The 17,831-nt window shown below is 39.1% G+C and overlaps 1 protein-coding gene across 7 annotated transcripts in view; it reads left to right on the plus strand.

Annotated features, from left to right (window-relative positions):
• Window positions 1-17,831, plus strand: part of dock10 (dedicator of cytokinesis 10) — a 68,563-nt gene that overhangs the window by 17,296 nt on the left and 33,436 nt on the right. For 3 of the 7 annotated variants that reach the window (XM_067594734.1, XM_067594739.1, XM_067594740.1), the window contains exons 1-2: window positions 6,025-6,464; window positions 15,731-15,850. In XM_067594734.1, coding sequence (XP_067450835.1) covers window positions 6,306-6,464; window positions 15,731-15,850 — 279 coding nt within the window. In that variant the 5' untranslated portion in view covers window positions 6,025-6,305. Of the gene's footprint in view, window positions 1-6,024; window positions 6,465-12,850; window positions 13,090-15,730; window positions 15,851-17,831 lie in introns of those variants that run through there. The other 4 variants (XM_067594736.1, XM_067594735.1, XM_067594738.1 and 1 more) reach the window with 3 other exon arrangements.

Raw genomic sequence — 17,831 nt, forward strand, 5'->3', positions numbered from 1 at the left:
ATAACATCATGAGCAGGTTTACTTTACCTGATAGTTTGTAGCTGTTCAGAGTTCTCCTCTTAATTGTATTTTCCTTCAGATATGCTCAGTTCTTTGAATCCCCTTTTTTTTTCTTCAGTACAGTCAGTGTGCTCTCTTTGTGTATGTGTGTTGGGGTGGGAGGTGGGGGCGGGGGGCTGTGTTAGAACAGGGGGGGTAGTGTAGCCAGAAAGAGGTTGACCTTGTGTCCCTCTTGTTTCTCTGTGAGTGCCAGGGGCCAAGTCGTAGTTTGCTACGAACCTAGCACCCCTGAGTGACAGCATCCTTCCTGTTGTGGTCACCATGGGAACAAGAGAGTGTTTTCCCAAGTAAACTCTGTGGAGCTATGCACCACATCAAACACCGCTGCGATGAGTCAGCCTACAGCTCTACAGGGAACCTAACTATAGCAGAGTTAACTGCTTACAGGGCAGTGTGCAGGAGTTTTAATGGACTGTGGTTTCCTACTTGGTCTAGTTGGCTAAAGCATTTGAAGTCAGTAAAATGGCTTTTGTTTGTCTTTTGTTTAAATAGTTAACCTACATGCATATGCAACATTCACACGCACACACACACATCAAACTCCTGCAAACTGCAAACCACAACTTTGTCGTCTTCAGCATTGTTCAGCAGAGTAATAGTTCTGCCTGCAACAGAGGGATTACAGAGACTGAGGCTGTGCAGCTGGAAAACATTAACTCCACAAATGGTGGCGGCACACTGCCCTATACACCCCAATGATGTCATCCTTTACAGAGGTTCAGATTTGTATGCAGCTTAACCCCGGTCACACACGGAACTACAAGTAAGCATATGTAAGGACACGTGTACTCAGACATAGGTACAAACAATTGCACAAATAGTTTCACATGCACACACAGACATTCACAAAACAGAGAGTAATAGCATACAGTGGCATATTTTGCAGGTCAGCTAAACATGCAAATCTATAGTCTGTCTTCATGTTTTATACTTTACATTTTACCCACAAAATAAGTTATCAGCTTATAAGATATATTGCATTGTTATAGATTAAACTATCGACAGTAAAAAAAAATCAGCATCACCTTGACTAGCTACAAAATTAAATGCTGCTTACAGGTTAATACGCAAAAGATAATAATGAGTACTTTTTTTTAAAGTAAAACTTGCAGGACTAAAACTTGAATAATATATATAATGTTATGAAATGCATCTTTTCAATTCTAATAATTTAGCAAATTATTGAAAGGAAATTTCTCTTGACGTTAGCAGCTATTTATAAACTCAACTGTGCTCCTCTATTGTCTATTTAACTACTATTCAGTTTCCTCATTCTTTCTCCTGAGGTCACAGTTGAAAGCAGTGGGTGCTTTACCAAGTGTATCAGTGAGCTCTTCCTCTATTTCCTCTAATGTTTGTCTTAAATAAATAGCCCCACATTACACTGTACTTTCCAGGTACCTCCCTAAAACAGAAAGAAACAGTGACATATTGGTTACTTTCTGGGAAACTTTTTGGAAAGTTAAGTAAAAGTCCTTAAAATGAAGTATTACTAAAGGTACTTTTATTGTGGTTTGTGCATCCAATAGATCAGAAATTTGATACAGATAAAAATAGTGAGTGGGAAAGGAAACAGAAAGAGAGGGACAGAATGAAGAATTACAAGAGCAGATTATTTAGTCTCATCGTACGAATAGTTGTTCAGCGGTTTGTGGTTTTGTCCAGGGATGTGACATTATCCTTGTATGGTTGGCTTTGTTCTCCCATTTCATTGTGTAATTTATTTATTCTCCTAACCAGCTGTAACTCAAGGACAGGTGTCCTGGGAGCTGCACTGCTGTATCATCTCTGTGTCTGCATTTTCAACCACGATGGTTGTGTTAGTTTCATCGTTCCCTTCCAGGGAAGTGTGAGCTCCTCATCACTAATTCAGCACTCACCACCTCATTCAGTGAAAATTGCCTCGGGTGTTTTGCTTTAAATTCATCTCTCCCCCTCCACTTCTCTTTCGAAAGGAGGAGAAGTGAAACAATTGAGAAAAAAAAAAGGGGTACCAAAAAAACAAAATAAATGCAGTGAGGACACTATTGTAGCTTTCCCTAATTTACCCTCTGCACTGGCCCTGCGTTAAGTCTGCAGCTTTTTCTTATGGAAAACGTTTTGATTTAACTGATGAAAGTATGTTTCCATTTGACTAATTTTATGCACATTTTGTATTTGTTCATTAAATGTTAAAACTTGGCTGTGTCACAAAAGTTGGCATATTAATAAAGAGAATGTGCAATAAAGGCTGAAACAGATTTTGAATATAAGCAACAAGGCTTGCTCCTACTTCCTCCTCTTCCTTTGTTAATTCCAACAATGTAGACACAGCATCGGGATATTATTACCACCCATTGTTACTAGGCCTGCAGCTAACCATTATTTTCATTATCGATTAATCTGCTGATTATTTTTTCAATTTATTGATTAGTCATTTGGTCTATAAAATGTCCACAAATGGTGAAAAATGTCAATCACTGTTTCCCAAAAACCAAGGTGCAACCTCAAATGTCTTGTTTTGTCCTGACCAACAGTCAACAACCCAAAGATATTCCGTTTACTATCATAGAGGACCGAAGGAACCAGGAAATACTGTTTTTGAAGCTGGAACCAGAGAATTTTTGTATTTTTTTTCTTTAAAAATGACTCAAAACTATTAAGCAATTACAATAGTTGGTGATACATTTTCTGTCGACTAATCGATTAATCGTTGCAGGTCTAATTGTTACATGCACTCCACCAGAAACCGTCCAAAATAAAGGCTTTAAAGGGTGGCACATGAAAATGCCTCATGATGTGTCTGCACAGACATATGACTGTAAGAAAATAACATGAATGCCATCTCAGCATCAATTAAATTCCACAATTTAAGAGTTATTGGTGCTTTTTTCTTTGTGTTATCTTGCCAGCCTGTCTTGAGAATGTTTGCATTGCATCAGTTTTACTGGAAACATGCAGTGATTTGTGTAAACTTTAAAAGATTTGGGTAGGAAATGGTGATATACTTTGTGTCTGGAAACAGTGTGACGGCAGGTGGAGTGAATGAGAGCTCAACACCAAACTAGCTGTGTAACATGGGAACTTTGCTGGCAACCAGAGGGCATGTTTGTGTGGGCATATTTGCATGACTGGACCATTGTGAAATCCTGGCATCCAAACAAATGCCATCTCTGTGACTTCTGTGTGTTTTAGCTGCTGCTATCAGGCATGTCTGACTGAAGAGCCCTTAGTGAGAGGAGGCAGTGGTTTTTGGAAGCAGGGGAGGCATCGGGGACGGGGACGGACATATGAGCACTGGACATATGCACTGTCATCTCCTACTGAGTGGGGCACGTTAATATTTGTGCACTGTGTGGGAGGGAAATTACAATTCTGCATGTGTGCACATGGTTATGTGTATGTCTCTGTGTATTTGTGTTGTGCTGTTTATATTTAGCTTTGTAAAACATTATAATAATGAGCATTTATGTGGGTGGTGGGTGGAATTTTCTGTCACAGTAACATGGACTCTAATGACCCTAATCATGACCTAACAACATCACCATGGTTACCTCCTACTCTCTGCAGGGGAGCTCACAGTGAGCAAATGTGTGGACCTATACATTATGTGTCACTTGATTGCAGATCTGCTGACAGTCTCTGAAAACAGTGTATACACACAGCTAAATTATATATTGTAAGTGAAATATCCCCCCAAGTGTGGGTAACTAGTCGTATGTCTTCACATTTCCCAGGCTGCATTGGGAGCTATATTTACATGTTTGAGTGTGATATAATGTACTGGAATATTCATTTATTCATTTGCTTTTTGAAATTCAACTTCAAAAATAAATAAATAAAAACCCTGGGAAAAAAATGCTTGCAAAGATACATGTGCAGACTTTGAAGATACTTTGAAGTTTCTCTTATAGTTGCTGGATGCTGACTATGAAAAATTCAGACTGTATTGAAGTCAATGGAAACATTTTCTAACTTAACTCTCACTTTCTCTACTGTGTAATTTTGAGAATCATTGTTCCACTGAGGAAATATGAAGACTTAAGGGAAACGTATGTTTTGGAGAAGGCCCTTGCTGGAAGCTGGCAGTCAGTGAGGGGCTACACGTCATTCACACGCCCACCACCAACAAAGTTTATACGTTGTCTCCCAGCAATGAAATAACTAACAGCAGTGCTCTCTGAGATGCAGACGGTTTTATGGCAGAAGAATTTAATACAACTTAATGTGTTTGCTGGCAATGTGTAATGTTGCTAGTCATCAGTTATTATTTATGTCAACAGTTTTTCCTCAGTCAGCAACTTAGTTTTATTGAGAATACATAAAATGTTAACTAAAGCTAGCCAACAGTGAGACAAGTGAGAAAAAGAGCGGAAGTCAAAGTTGTCTTCAATAAAGGATTACTGCACTGTAAGTATAATTTCTTACTGTGTTGGCCACCCCATATCACACCATCACAGCTTTGGAATGATTATGGACTTCTTGTAGACCAAATCTAAAATCTGTCTTAATGTAAATGTTAAAAAAAAGCATAATCATCTGTTACATACATCTGTTGTAGATAACTGGCACTAGCTTGCTTAGCTGCCCACTAGCTTTAGTTAACATCTTATGTATTCTCAATAAAACTAAGATGCTGATGAGTAAAAAATAGTTTAAGTAAATAATGTCAATCTAAACAACTCATGATGAGCAACATTAGATATTGCCAGCAAACACATTAAATTACAAATCTACTGCCTATAGCTGTTTTTTCATTGCTGAGAGACTATTTATAAACTTTTTTGCATGGGGGGCCGTTCTGTAAAACATGTAGCTCCACCCTAATGTGTACGACATGTAGCCCTGTCCCGACTTCCAACTTGCAGTGAGTGGCGCTTGATGTTTTGGGCAGTCTTTGATTGACTGACAGGCATCTCTGTCACATTCAGTTGGCGACGTCTGTTCACTTCACCTCCTCCCCCTCAACCAAGTAAAAAATTTCTAAAAAGATCCAGGCTGAGTTTTTTGGGTGGCAAAACTCATGTTATGTCCACATTTTTTTACAATCTATGATTTGGACAACATCTGATTCAACAAGTACGACTGGCATAGAAAAAATAAGGGGGATTTTATAATGCGAAGATCTTGAAACATATGAAAACCATTTTGTTCGGAGAATGCACTTTTTTTTTTTCTTTCACTACGGCCACACAGAGTGAAAAATGGAACATGAAGAATAAAACAAGACCAGATGTTTGTGACATGAGAGAAATTAAGAGTGGTGAAAGTGATGTTGTCACTCAAGGGACATCAAAAGTGACGTCATGGAACCGAATACTTCACGTAATTCAGTCCTGTGTCCTTGTCTGTGTGCTGAACTAAACTCAGGGGGAATTTCACATGCCAGCTCTACAGTCCTAAAACTCCACATGCACGCCTCATCTGTAAAGCCGCCCACTCCCCACTTTCCATCCTCTTTCCGTTCAATAGCCTTGCTCACCACTCCCAAACACTCTCCCCAGAGCCTCACACACATACTGCCAGCCTTGACTCCGCAACGTTAAGCTGAATTTATGTAGCAAAGTCATGCATATGCAAAAAACACATCGCAATCTCTAAACTCTCTTTAAAATATGCAACAGTTTATTTTACCAAATCAAGTCTTGAGTGTGGGATAGCGTGAGTGCACAAACCACAAATGCAAAAACACAGCCAGCAAAACTCAAACTTGAAAGGACTGGTATGACTGGGAGAAAAATTGAGAAGGAGAGTGCTGCAGAATGAAAATCAGGAAAAATTATGTAGCTTTATATGTGTGTATGTGTGTGTGTGTGTGTGCAGCAGCTGGTTCTGGTCAGCTGACAGCTCTTGCAGACTGTGATTTGCTTGGTGAGCTGGGCTGGGCTGAACTGTGCACAGCTGCAGTCAGTGTGTGTGTATTAGAGGAAGAGAGAGAGAGAGAGAGAGAGTCATGTAAGGCTGCCAGTGTGTATGCTGAGCAACAGCAACATTAGGAGCTGGAGACTGGAGCAGAGCAGCGCAGGAAAGACACAGAAAGCTTGTAAAGCAGGACTGGTAGCAGTGAAGGGGAAGGTGAAATAGGGCAAGGGAGGGTAGGATGGAGCCTCAGTTATCCTACAGGGCTTGAACATAGCACAGCACCACTGGCTGGACCAGGGCGCTGGATTGGACTGAACTTTGTCATTGATCGGCTGGGATAGACAAGAAACCTCACATACTGCTGGACGGGATCAGGCTGGACTGGGAGCCAACAACAGAGGATTATGGGTTGTTCAGCCAGTGTGGTCCTGCTCCTACGCTCAGTGGGCGGAGCGGACTGCGGTCACATGTGTTCACGACAGGACCAAATGTCACTGGATGCTGCCACGCCCACCCTAGAGGGTTATACCACTACCACCTCACCTCTGACCATCATTGTAATGGTAACCAGCACTACTCTCCATTAACTCTGCTTTTCTACCTAATGCATGTGTGGGCAGGTAGAGGGGAGTACAGTACAGTGAGTGGGTGAGGAGTAGTGGTGTGCATCATGTTTGGACGTGCATGTGTATATGTTATTGTGTGTCAATGATGGAGACACATCTGGAGTCAAAGGATAAAAGTTCTGTTTTAGTTTTCAGTTTCAGTTTTGCTAGACTGAAGCAGAAGATGAACTTACCTCTGGCTTTCTTTGTTTCTGTTCTTTACAGCATCTCTTTAATCCCTTATCAAACATTCTCTTTCTTACTGCCGCTTTCTTTCTCTCTGTTGCTGAGGTTGATGTATGATCAACGATTGGGGCCTGATTGTTTCCCCCTCACAGCTGAGAGGCAGAGGGACGGAAATGGAGGGAGGTGAAAAGAGGGGGATGGTGGGGTCAGACATGAGGAATCTAGTTTCTGTGGGAAAAATCTGCTTTCTCTGCACATGGTCTACAGAGAAGATGATAAAAATAGCTATTCAAACAAAACCACGAATAACATGGTGGGTTTGCAGTGTTTTGTAAAGTGAATAAATGCGTGAAAGAATGAATGAGTGGATAAAGAAATCAATGAATGAATTGCATAAAACTGCGTGTGTGTTTCAACTTACTGACTTTTCAGCACAATGCTGCATGTCAGCCATCTGTTTGGTATCTGTATCCCCTAGTGTTGGCCAGCCAGATTTTTTTTTTATTCCCAGGAAGACCCTGGTTTCTGTAAGCCCAGTGGAAAAAATGTTAGAGTTTTGGCAGAGTGCGATCTTTACAGTCATCCTTTCTGTTTCTCCCTCATCTGGTGCCCCTTCTTCTGGTCTCCATAGCAAACTGAGTCAAACTATCATGAGTCATGATAGTTTATGCTGTAAAAACATGTTAACCTGCAGGTTCTTGAAGAGTACAAGGGAACGAGTGGATTTATTCAGCCCAAGCTGCGCTAGAAAGTACTGCACTAACTCCTTGTAGCATGAGATATGTTCATGTCAACTGCCTCCAACGTATGCCTGAAATATTCACAGTTGAAAGAATTTATGCCAAAATGCAATCATGTTGGGAAAAAAAATCCTAAGTCACCTCTTTAAAAACAAAGATGGGACTTTTCTTAAAGGGCTGATATTGTGGAAAACAAGAAAATGAGCTTTGGGATAGAGTAGAGTGATGGTGGAGGCCCTGTGCTGGTAAATTACTCAATTCCATCTCCTCAGGTTTTTTTTTAAGTTATTTGAAATTTTGAAATTTGTGGCTCAAGAACTAGTGGTTTTGAGGTGGAACCTGTTACTACTTCACACCAGAAAGTCAAATCAAATATGCTAGAAAGCTTTAGCATGAACCCACCCCTGCTGTAGTTGGAGTTTGCATATCAGCCAGATGACGAGCAAAGCAGGACACTGGTATTGCGGGTTGTTCAGCAGCTAAAAAGTCTCTATAGCCTTCCATAGGATGGAAATTAACATCAAGAATGGCTGAAATTCATTTTTGGAGACAGTCTTCCCTCTGTTATCGGCAAGTGGTTGTCTGTGTCTTCTGCACATTTTATAGCCAACAGGCTGCTTAATGATACTCAGTAGACCACAGGACTTTCAACTTTTTCATCTGCAATTTTTGGAGTTTTAAAACATTGTTTCTTTCTGTTACTCAGCTAAAGGAATATAACATATGTGCTAAAGCTAAGCTAGTGACCTCCAGCTACATTTGAACCCTTTCCCATTCATGATCAGACTCTGGTTCATAGAGCGCTATATACTGTCTTATGTCTCCAGCTGCAGATATTACTCCAGGTAAAGATGCAGTGTAAGGGAATTTGCATTATGCATAAGGTTGTATTCTGATTGGCTGGGGGTGAAGATGGGAGCCACGCCTCCAGCCAATTGGAGTAGGTGGTTATTAATAATGCAGACTTTATGTAAATATCTTCTGAAACAGCCTGCTGGAGGACAGAGGGGAATCTGAACTGTAAGAAAAGATGGATTTAGAGAAATCTAAACAACTTTTGGTGAATAAAATGTCACAGACATGTTTAAAGCTGGAGTGCGGGACTTTTGTCTCCCCCTTCTGGCAGTGAGAGTAATTACAAAAACACTGTCGACAAGTGCTTACGTCATAGGCTCCGACATAGCCTAGAAATGACTTATTTCACTATCAGAATTTGATCCATTTGGTCCATTAACATTTGGCAAGTCTAGAACAGGCGCATGATTAAATTATTTTATCCCCCTTCAGGTCAGCAGAGGGCTAACCAGAAGATAGCTGGTTTGGCCGGCAGAAGTCTCTGGGTGCACATTCAAACAGCCAGAGTGGGAAAGCCCTGGCTGACATGATATTTAAAAACTCTGTACACTGTGAAGTACAGGCAGTGATAGGCTTTATCAGCATTGTGTGAACTCATTTGGCAAGGGCTTGAATGTAACTGACGTACGTTTATATGTGAAAGTTACGCACTGCAGGTTTAAAATAGACTCATTTATAAATATGAGTCACAAAAGGCCATAATATCAGATCTTAGATAACAGCTGTATTCAGCAGAGCAGTTTCAGTAAAAGAGACAGTGTTGATCCCCAAAAAGTTTTTGACATCCACTTGTTTCATCATTTAGATTGTCCTGCTGGGAGTCAAGTTGCTGGATATTAAGTGGGTCAAGAGAAAAGAACAGCTGTGTGTCATCTGCATAAAAACTTTTGATTTCCCAAAATGTGACCAAGTGACAGCTTAGAGACAGGGAATTTCCTTAGTATGGAACCTTTGGGAACTCCAAAGGTCAAATGCAGCCTGCACTAAACAGAGGATAACCAGCTGTAAATATCCATTAATAACTTTTAGAGCTTCCCCCATACTGTGGCCAGATTTAAATTTCCCATTAACTTCATTTGTGTTCATAAAACCTTAAAGCTGTTGTTATAAGAAGCTACATTCTTCAAGAACCACGGTCAAATATGTTAAATCAAGGGATGACTTTTGGCCCAGACAAAACAAGGCATTTGAAGACATCACCTTTTGCTGTGGGAAATTATAACCGATGTTTTTAACTATAATGTGACATTGAATATAGAAAACCATGAATTGCTTAATTGAGAAAATAATTGGCACATTAATCGATAATAAAAATAATTGTTAGTTGCAGCCTTAAAGAGATGATAAAAAGGGGTTCAAACTGAAGTTTTAAACTGAGTGAGACCAGTACCATTGACTGGTTTATTCATAAATCACAGGATATAAGGCAAAACACTTCTTAAGACTTCTTTAAGACATTCGGATGTGATCATGGCTTCCATCAAGGACTCTCTAGGATACAGCAGTGTTTGAGGACAAAATTGCAGACTGTGCAAGAAAAGTAAGATTTAAACCAAGACAGTTCACTTTGACAGGCTAGGGTCTAACACATGATACATCACTGGTTGTCAGACATCCCGTAAGTACAGTATGCCAGATAGAAAGTACAGCCTTTCTATCCTTCTGTCACCCTGTCACTGACACTGTGGTCAGGGCAAAAATTTAAATTCTCCAGTCACTCCCTGACCACTGTCACTCCTCCTTGGTGTTGATGTCTTGACTCCTTACTTGAGTGACATTCGATAACGTGTTACTGGTTGGTTAATTAGTCGTCGACATGATGTGTTCATTTGGAAAACATTTGTCCATAGGGGTTGTGTATGGTCTGTATAGTGACCAACACACAGCTGAATGGACAATAGATGTGTGAAGTACAGACAACAGCCACCAAAAACTATTTAGGAACAAGACGAGAAAGTTAGAAAGATTCATGGGCTTTACACCACTAACTCAACTCACATTAAAATTGAGCCTAAAAAAGTTTTTTTCATCAGTGGAGCAACTTCTTTTAAAAGTATGAATCTCCATGAGTCCCACAGTGTCTTCCTCCAGAACCTGTATTGCTCTAATGATATAAAGCAGATGGCTTCTGTCTGGTTTCTTCTGCTGTCTCAGCTGTCTCTGTCCCCCTCTTTCTCTCTCCCTTTCTGTCTCTCTCTTACTCCCTATCAATCTTTCTCACTCCCCCATCCCTCAGTTTTTGTCACACTCTCCTCACATCTTTCCCGTAACGAGATGATAAGCCCTTAAATCTACACTTGAGAATGATGCGGGCCAGCTTGTGTACATGATGTGCGAAGAGGTGAACCCTGTGATTTCTCTCCATCTTTGTCTTTTTTTTGGCTCTCGATCTTAATTGTTTCTCAACTTAGATTTATTCCGCTCTTCTTTATTCTCCCGACTAATTCAGAGTACTCCCCCTCTTCACCCTCTGTCTCGCTCCCTTGTTCGTGGTTATTCTGGAGGAAAGCCACGCTGTGAGCCACCAGTCTAGTGCTCTATTTGTGCCCTCCTCACAGCTGTAGTTTACCAACATCAACACCCATTCTACCTCACCCCTGCTAAGAGGGAGGGAGCGAGAAACAGGAGCGGGGGCCTGGAGGAGAGATGTTAAAAGGGATGTTTAATAGGGTGAGAACAAGGGAGCGGAGAGGAGACGGAGAGAGAATCAAAGGAAGAAGAAATAAAGGAGTGCGCTGAGGATGTTTGATGAGATGAGGAAGCGATAGAGGAGGGGAAGAGAGAGGAGGGATGGAGCCAACTGAGGCAGCTGGTGCAGAACAGAGGAAGGATGGAGGGAGGAGTGAGTGGAAGAAAAGGGAGGTTGAACTGCTGCATATTGCTGCAGACGTTAACTAGGCTTGAAGGAGCGCAGTGCTGAGAGTTATTATGATTCAATGTTTCAGATGCAAAACATCAAAGACTTATTAGCGGCTATTAAATTAGGACAGCATACAGTAGATTAAGATTAATGCATTACTTGTCCTGGTAGACTTGCAGGGCCATGTTGTTTCACTCTGCTCAGTTAAATCACAAGACATAGTGCTAACTGGAGATCCTTTCTCATTCATGTTTGTTGAATCGTACAATCTCATGAATAGCAAGATGCTAGCACACAATGACTGTATTTCACAACTTTATATTTGACACGGAATTTCTACTACATGTTGCTCCCCATCAGTTTTCTTCACAAATGTGAAATGGTTTTTGCACTCTAACCTCAGATTTGGTTATTATGTCACATTACTTGACCAAAACCAGCTGCCGTTAACTGATGTGATGCACTGCAACATTTAGCAGGACGGTGTGAAGAACGATATGTGAAAACATTATCATTGTTCACATTGTACAATTCTACATTTCTATGTCTAATTCGTCTCAAATGCTTTAAAAGGTTAGTTCACCCAAATTACAAAAACAAACAAACATATTTCTCACCTCTTTTTGGTTTTATTTGCTTTGAAATAACTTTTCTCTTTTTTTTAATTCAATGTTTCAGCAATGTTTCTTTTAAGAAACTGTGTCTCATATACTCTGTACAGTATGCGGATAATCAACAGACAGTGCTCTGCGGATTATTCAAAGATTATTCACCATTTACTTGAGGTGAAGAGGGCACATTTCATTTAAAAATATGGGTGAATAAAAACAAAACCTATCTGTATGGTTATACCACTAGAGGTGAGTGAGACAATATGTTGTTTTTTTATTTGATGAAATGACCCATTCAAATGAAGAACACCATTTATCTTTCCGAGTTCTCCCAAAAAGTCTACTGGTGCTGTTTCATGTAATGTATCAACAACAGGTAAACAGAAGGGCAGTATCAGAAGTTGTTTCCTCTTCTACAGATCTCTGTTCTGCTATGAGGTTTAATCTGGGGGAAGTGAGTGTCTGTGTGTGTACAGCCAAATAAATGTTAATGTTATTCTGCATTCATGTGTTAAATGTATTCATGTATTACGATGAGAACAAACATGTGTGAAGAATTCTCTTACTTTTTATTTTTTGTTGTCATGTACAGTAAGGAGGGCAAACTCACTTTAGAGCAGGAAGTTGATGGTTTGCATGGTGGCTACATGCAAGTATGTGAACATGTGTGGTCTGAGGGTGTGCTATTGATAAATTTTGAAAAAAGGAGGTAAGATGTGTGTGAATGCATGATAGTGTTTAACTGTAGAGTGGGGAGTAGCCCCTTACTGTGTCTGTTTGTAATGTAGAGTGTAAGAATAATGGATCTTCTCTCCTTTCGAACCCTTGATTTGTTCAGACAGACAGTAATGCTTTAAATTGCATTCTCGCACAATTGTTTTAAAGCAAAAGACACTGAGAGTCATAGAATGTGATGAACAGAAACTGAAGTGTCTGGTTGGTTGATTTCTCTTTTGGGGGATTTTCTCTCTGTCTTCGTTTGTATGTATGTGGTTGTTGTGCATGTGGTTGCGTGTGTTGAACCGTGTTCATGTGTGTTGGACATCACCTTCAACTTCCTCAACATCCACGTGCGCTGACAGACGACTCAAACCCCACTCAGTGCTAGTTCTGCTTCTGATAGAACACATGCCCGCGGTGTGTGTTTTGTTAAGCTCACTTTGAATGTAGACCGTTTTTTTTTTTCTCTTGTTAGTAGAAGTCAGCTGCGTTTTTGTTTAATAGTGTAACTTTATTTAAGTCTGCTGGCAATGAGCTTCAGGAGTAAAATCACCTTCAGGAGGAAAGTAAAGAGCAAACGAGTGCGATCGGATTTCAACCGTCTGAGTATTGTATGTATTTGTATGTCTCCCTCTGTCTTTGCTGGTTATTGTCACTGCTGCATCATACTCATCAGCTCTAGTGTTAACCGACTACCACATTTACTATCTGTGCTTTACATATGTCTGCTTGCTATCAACCATAGTTGTAAGTGTGATTTATATACCTTTATCTATGGTCATGCTCTTCAGTCTCTAAACAGTGTTTTATGATGATTATTGTGCGCTTCATTTCCTCTTTTTCAACATTTGTTGGTTACAGTTTGTTGAACAAGGCTCTGTGACAGGAAAAGCCACCTAGAGAAGAATACTTTGAAGTTGACAGATTAAATAATGTATATATCACTAATGTGCACTGAGCAGAACTCACGGTACAATCTCTGAGAGATATCATCTTGTGTTGGGAAAGCCAGCCTATCCCCTGAAACACTGACGTCATATGGGTCAGAGTAGAGTCACTATATGCGTATGAAAACCTCAAGTTTAATATATCTGCCTGCCTATCACTTTTCTATGTCATTTATATGCTTGTGTTCTAGAAAAGCAAGTTTTTTTAAAAAAAAAGATTTACTCACTAATTATTAGGGCTATTACAACTACAGATTATTTCCATTATCAGTATTATTAATAATATGTTAAGTATTGTTTCAATGAATTAACTAATTGTTTAGTCTGTAAGATTTTCTTGTTTTGTCCGCCCAACAGTCCAATATGCAAATATATTTAATTCACAGTGATATGTTTTTAATTTTTGTCTTATTAGTTTAATTGATTCGAAAGATTAATCAGTTATTTTAATTGTTGACAATTCATTTGGCTAATTGATTAATCAACTAATGGTTAAAGCAGTATTTATTATTGAATTCTGCATGCATGTGTGCAATACTTAGTAAAAGTTGGACTGAATAAATACAAGGAAAAAACAAAATAAAATTCTGGGTAAACACATTGTAGATCTGGACAGAATATAAAGCAGCATACATATTTTTCAAACTGCATAAAAGTAAATATAACGGTAAACAATATATGTATTGTACGGGCAGTACAAAGGGAGAGAGCTGTCATAAAACATGCATCACTTTCAGTTGTTCTTGCTTTTGCCCCCTGCCTCCTGCCCCCCACTCCCCTGTGCTGTCTCTTGCTCGTGTGCCAAGGCCTGTTCTGTTAAGGTAGCTGATAAAGGCCCCGGTCTGCACTGTATGCGTGTGAACCTAAACAGAGATCATTACTTCCTCTGTCTTCCTGACCACAGCTCTCGTTTTACTGCTGTTTCTGCTCTGCTGCTATTCTCTGAATGACAGAAGTACTTTTCCACCGTCCTAGATCTGTTGAACACATGTTGAAAATGTTGTTTTTTGTGTGACTCATTGAGTAACTTGCATAATGTTTAATTGTAGTTTTTAAATCTCTTTGAGAAAGAGAAATCGAGTCTGCAATGGATTGGTTTGTCAGAGGTACATTATCATTTTACACGTTTCACTTTGGTGGTTTATACAGTCAGTGTCTAAAAAGTGGTCAGGGACGTAAGCAAGTGGAGCAAGTGTTGGAAAGCTTGTCTTGTATGCGATGTTTTCATGTTTGTGGTTATAGTGTCAGTAAGTGTTCTTGTACTGAAAGGAAATCCCACCCATATCTGGTTGTAGACCAAGATGAGTGGAAACTTTAGTATTTTTCAAGCAGGACCCTATTTTCCCATCTTTTTGTGTCTAAGTGAATGGGGACAACAAATTTGGAAACTGGTTTAGTATTGAGTGACAGAGCTTTAGCCAGCAGCCGTGAAATGGGCTCCAATCAACCAACACCCTGGGGCAATAGCACCCCGTCAATGTACGTCCACTAAAAGTACTTGTTTTTGCCACTGACAGGCTTAGATTGTGACACTAAAGCTGTCTTACTATGTCTGTAATATGTCACATAGTGCTTTTTCATTTCAGTTTATTTAAAACAAGTTCACAGTTGTATTGTTCTGTGAGGTGTGCCACAGTTGTTGTAGCTGTTGCTGTTCAGCTACTTCCTCCATGATTTATTTTAAGTCCTAATGATGTCATAGCAAAACGCAGGAAATGTCATGGTCATTATGTTTTTTTTCCAGAATGGTTAGATTGTGTGTTGTCTATTGCTAATTTACTGTGACCATTTCCATCTTTAAGTCCCACATTTTTAGGGGAGTATCTGCCACGGAGACTGCAAGTCATAGCATCAATCTAGTTAAATAAAAGACCACTCCATTCCTCCTCCCTTTCATTCTTGAGGACATTTTTTCAAACGTTTCACACATTTGAACATTTTAATATCGGTGCCAATACAATTCCTGAAGTTAGATGCAGATGCTACTTTTTTTGATACTCTAGTTTGGAGAATGTGAAAATGTTTTATACAGCAAATTTAAAAAAATATGACACTTTTCTGTAATGTCACCGTCTGTGTTCTAATAAAGAACTTGCCTGAATAAAATAAATCTACATTTGATTTTGATTTTAAATCTGACCAAATATTTTAAGCCAACTTTCAATATTTGACACTTTTTAATACTCTGTGTATCGTATCGTATTGTATCGTAACTTATCGTATTGTAACGTATCGGATCGGATCGGATCGTTTAACAGCCAAATGCATGAATACTGATCATTTATCTTTGTGTCTCTATTTGCAGCAAGAGAAGCCTAAGCTGATTGATCCACTTGACTATGAGGCTGTCATCTCTGAACTGGGGGACGAGTTGAAGGAAGACCCTCTGAGAGATCTATTCCTATTCCCTGATAATGATTTCTCGGTAAGTGTGGGCGTGTGTGTGTTTGTGGTCTCATGGTGATTCAGTGGTTAACCCAGTCAGAACAAGAAGGTTCTTGGTTTTAATCTGGGTCCTGGTTCTCTCTGTAGAGTGTATGTGTTTGTCACGTTTTTGTCCCTCAGACACACAGATCAGAGGAATTTCCCTAAATTGCCTATAGACTACAGCTGCAGCTAACAATTATGTTCATCATTGAGTTATATATCAGTTTATTTTAATTAAATGGTTAATAATTAAGTTTGTTGAACACCCATTCCTGCAGATTCCCATCTCAAGTTATCAGAGCCTGATTGGACGTTTTTGCTTTTATTAGATAGCATACCCTTGAGAGCTTATAAAAAATGAGGGAAGGAGAGAGTGAGGATGACATGCAACAAAGATATTGCAGTATATAAAGCATTGCAATTACTTTGTCAGTGTCTAAACCAGGACACAATGTGATGTGATGTCTTAAAATACCATACTACCATACTCTTGACCAACAGTAAAAATAATCCAAAGATATTCGATTTACAAGAATGTGACAAAGAAAAACAGCAAATTGTCACATTTATGAAGCTGTAAACAGCAATTGTTTGGCGGTTGTTTAATCGACTATTGATCAACTAGTTGCCTTGGCCGTTGCATGCTGTTTCTTTGTCGTTTTTACACCATTCATGCAGACATGCCCCTTTGACCCTAAATAGGAATAAGACCACTACAGATTGGCAGTCCCTGTCTGCCTTTACAATGTGTTTTATGTTGTATTAAAGTCATAAATGGCAGGTTATATTCAGGATTATTTTACAGTACAGATACAAATTATTCCAAACTCCTGCGGTTATGCTTAACTTGTGCTCTCCTAAACTCGGAGAGGCTCCTCCCAACAGTGGCAGTTAGTAGTGACAAGAACTACAATGCAGGAGAAATCCCAAATTGAGGAAAAAAAGAGGAAAATGAAAAAAAAATCACCTCCAACATGTTTAGCAAATGAGAACATCTGTCTGTGTGTGACAGGAAACACAGAATTTTATGGGAAGTCGTCTTAATTTTCAGAAGCTGCAGCATTAACAATAAAACTGACACGTCCCAGAGTAGGAGTTGACAAATAGTGGCCCATTAAAATGATTTGGCCCCCAATTAAATTTCTGCTAAATATTTTAGGCATGTTTCAGACACATCTTCTATAGACATAGTAATATCTCGATAACAGTATTTCAATGTGTAGAGCAAACAGTTCTGTGCTTTGTTTGTAATATACAAAACTAGAAGGTTTTACTATGGACAGTGCCTAGTGCTGAAATAATGTCTAATAAACTAACCACATGAATAACAGATGAAAACTTAATTTGTATTAAATAATATGGCATCTTTTAATTCAAATACTGTCTTAGTTCATTTGTATTATTTAATCCCCCCCAAAAAATTGTATCTCTCAAACATGTTTCCAAGATCAACATATATCTTGTGTTCCATTTTTCTCCAAAGTCTTGTTTTTATTATTCATGAGAGACATAAGTGATCAAACAGATGTTTGATTAGCAAGTCTACAGGTCTTAGTTAGCTACTGTACTTGCACTGAAGCTTTGGCAATAATAATAACAAAAAAAGAAAATCAATTTAACACTGTTATAAATCTCAATTTCCCAGCAAATGTAATAATAATATTCAAACACAGGAAAAAATTGTAAAAATACAGACCTCCATCTCTACTGTACTTTTTTTTAATAAAGATCTTTATTGAAAAACTACAAATACAATATATAAAGTAATGAAGTGCAACCAGTGCCAAAGTGCAAACATTCGCTTTTCCTCCTTTGCTAATAACCAACCCGTCATAGATGCTGCCAAACATTTGCACCGTTTTTAATTTGCTTACAGTAATGATTGCAAGTAGTAAGTTGATAATTGAATAATATATTGATCTTTGCAATGCAACATGTGACACCTTCTCTCCACTCCACCATGAATTATTCACACTGAT

This window comes from Thunnus thynnus, chromosome 7, assembly GCF_963924715.1.
Source record: "Thunnus thynnus chromosome 7, fThuThy2.1, whole genome shotgun sequence".
Lineage (NCBI taxonomy): Eukaryota > Metazoa > Chordata > Actinopteri > Scombriformes > Scombridae > Thunnus > Thunnus thynnus.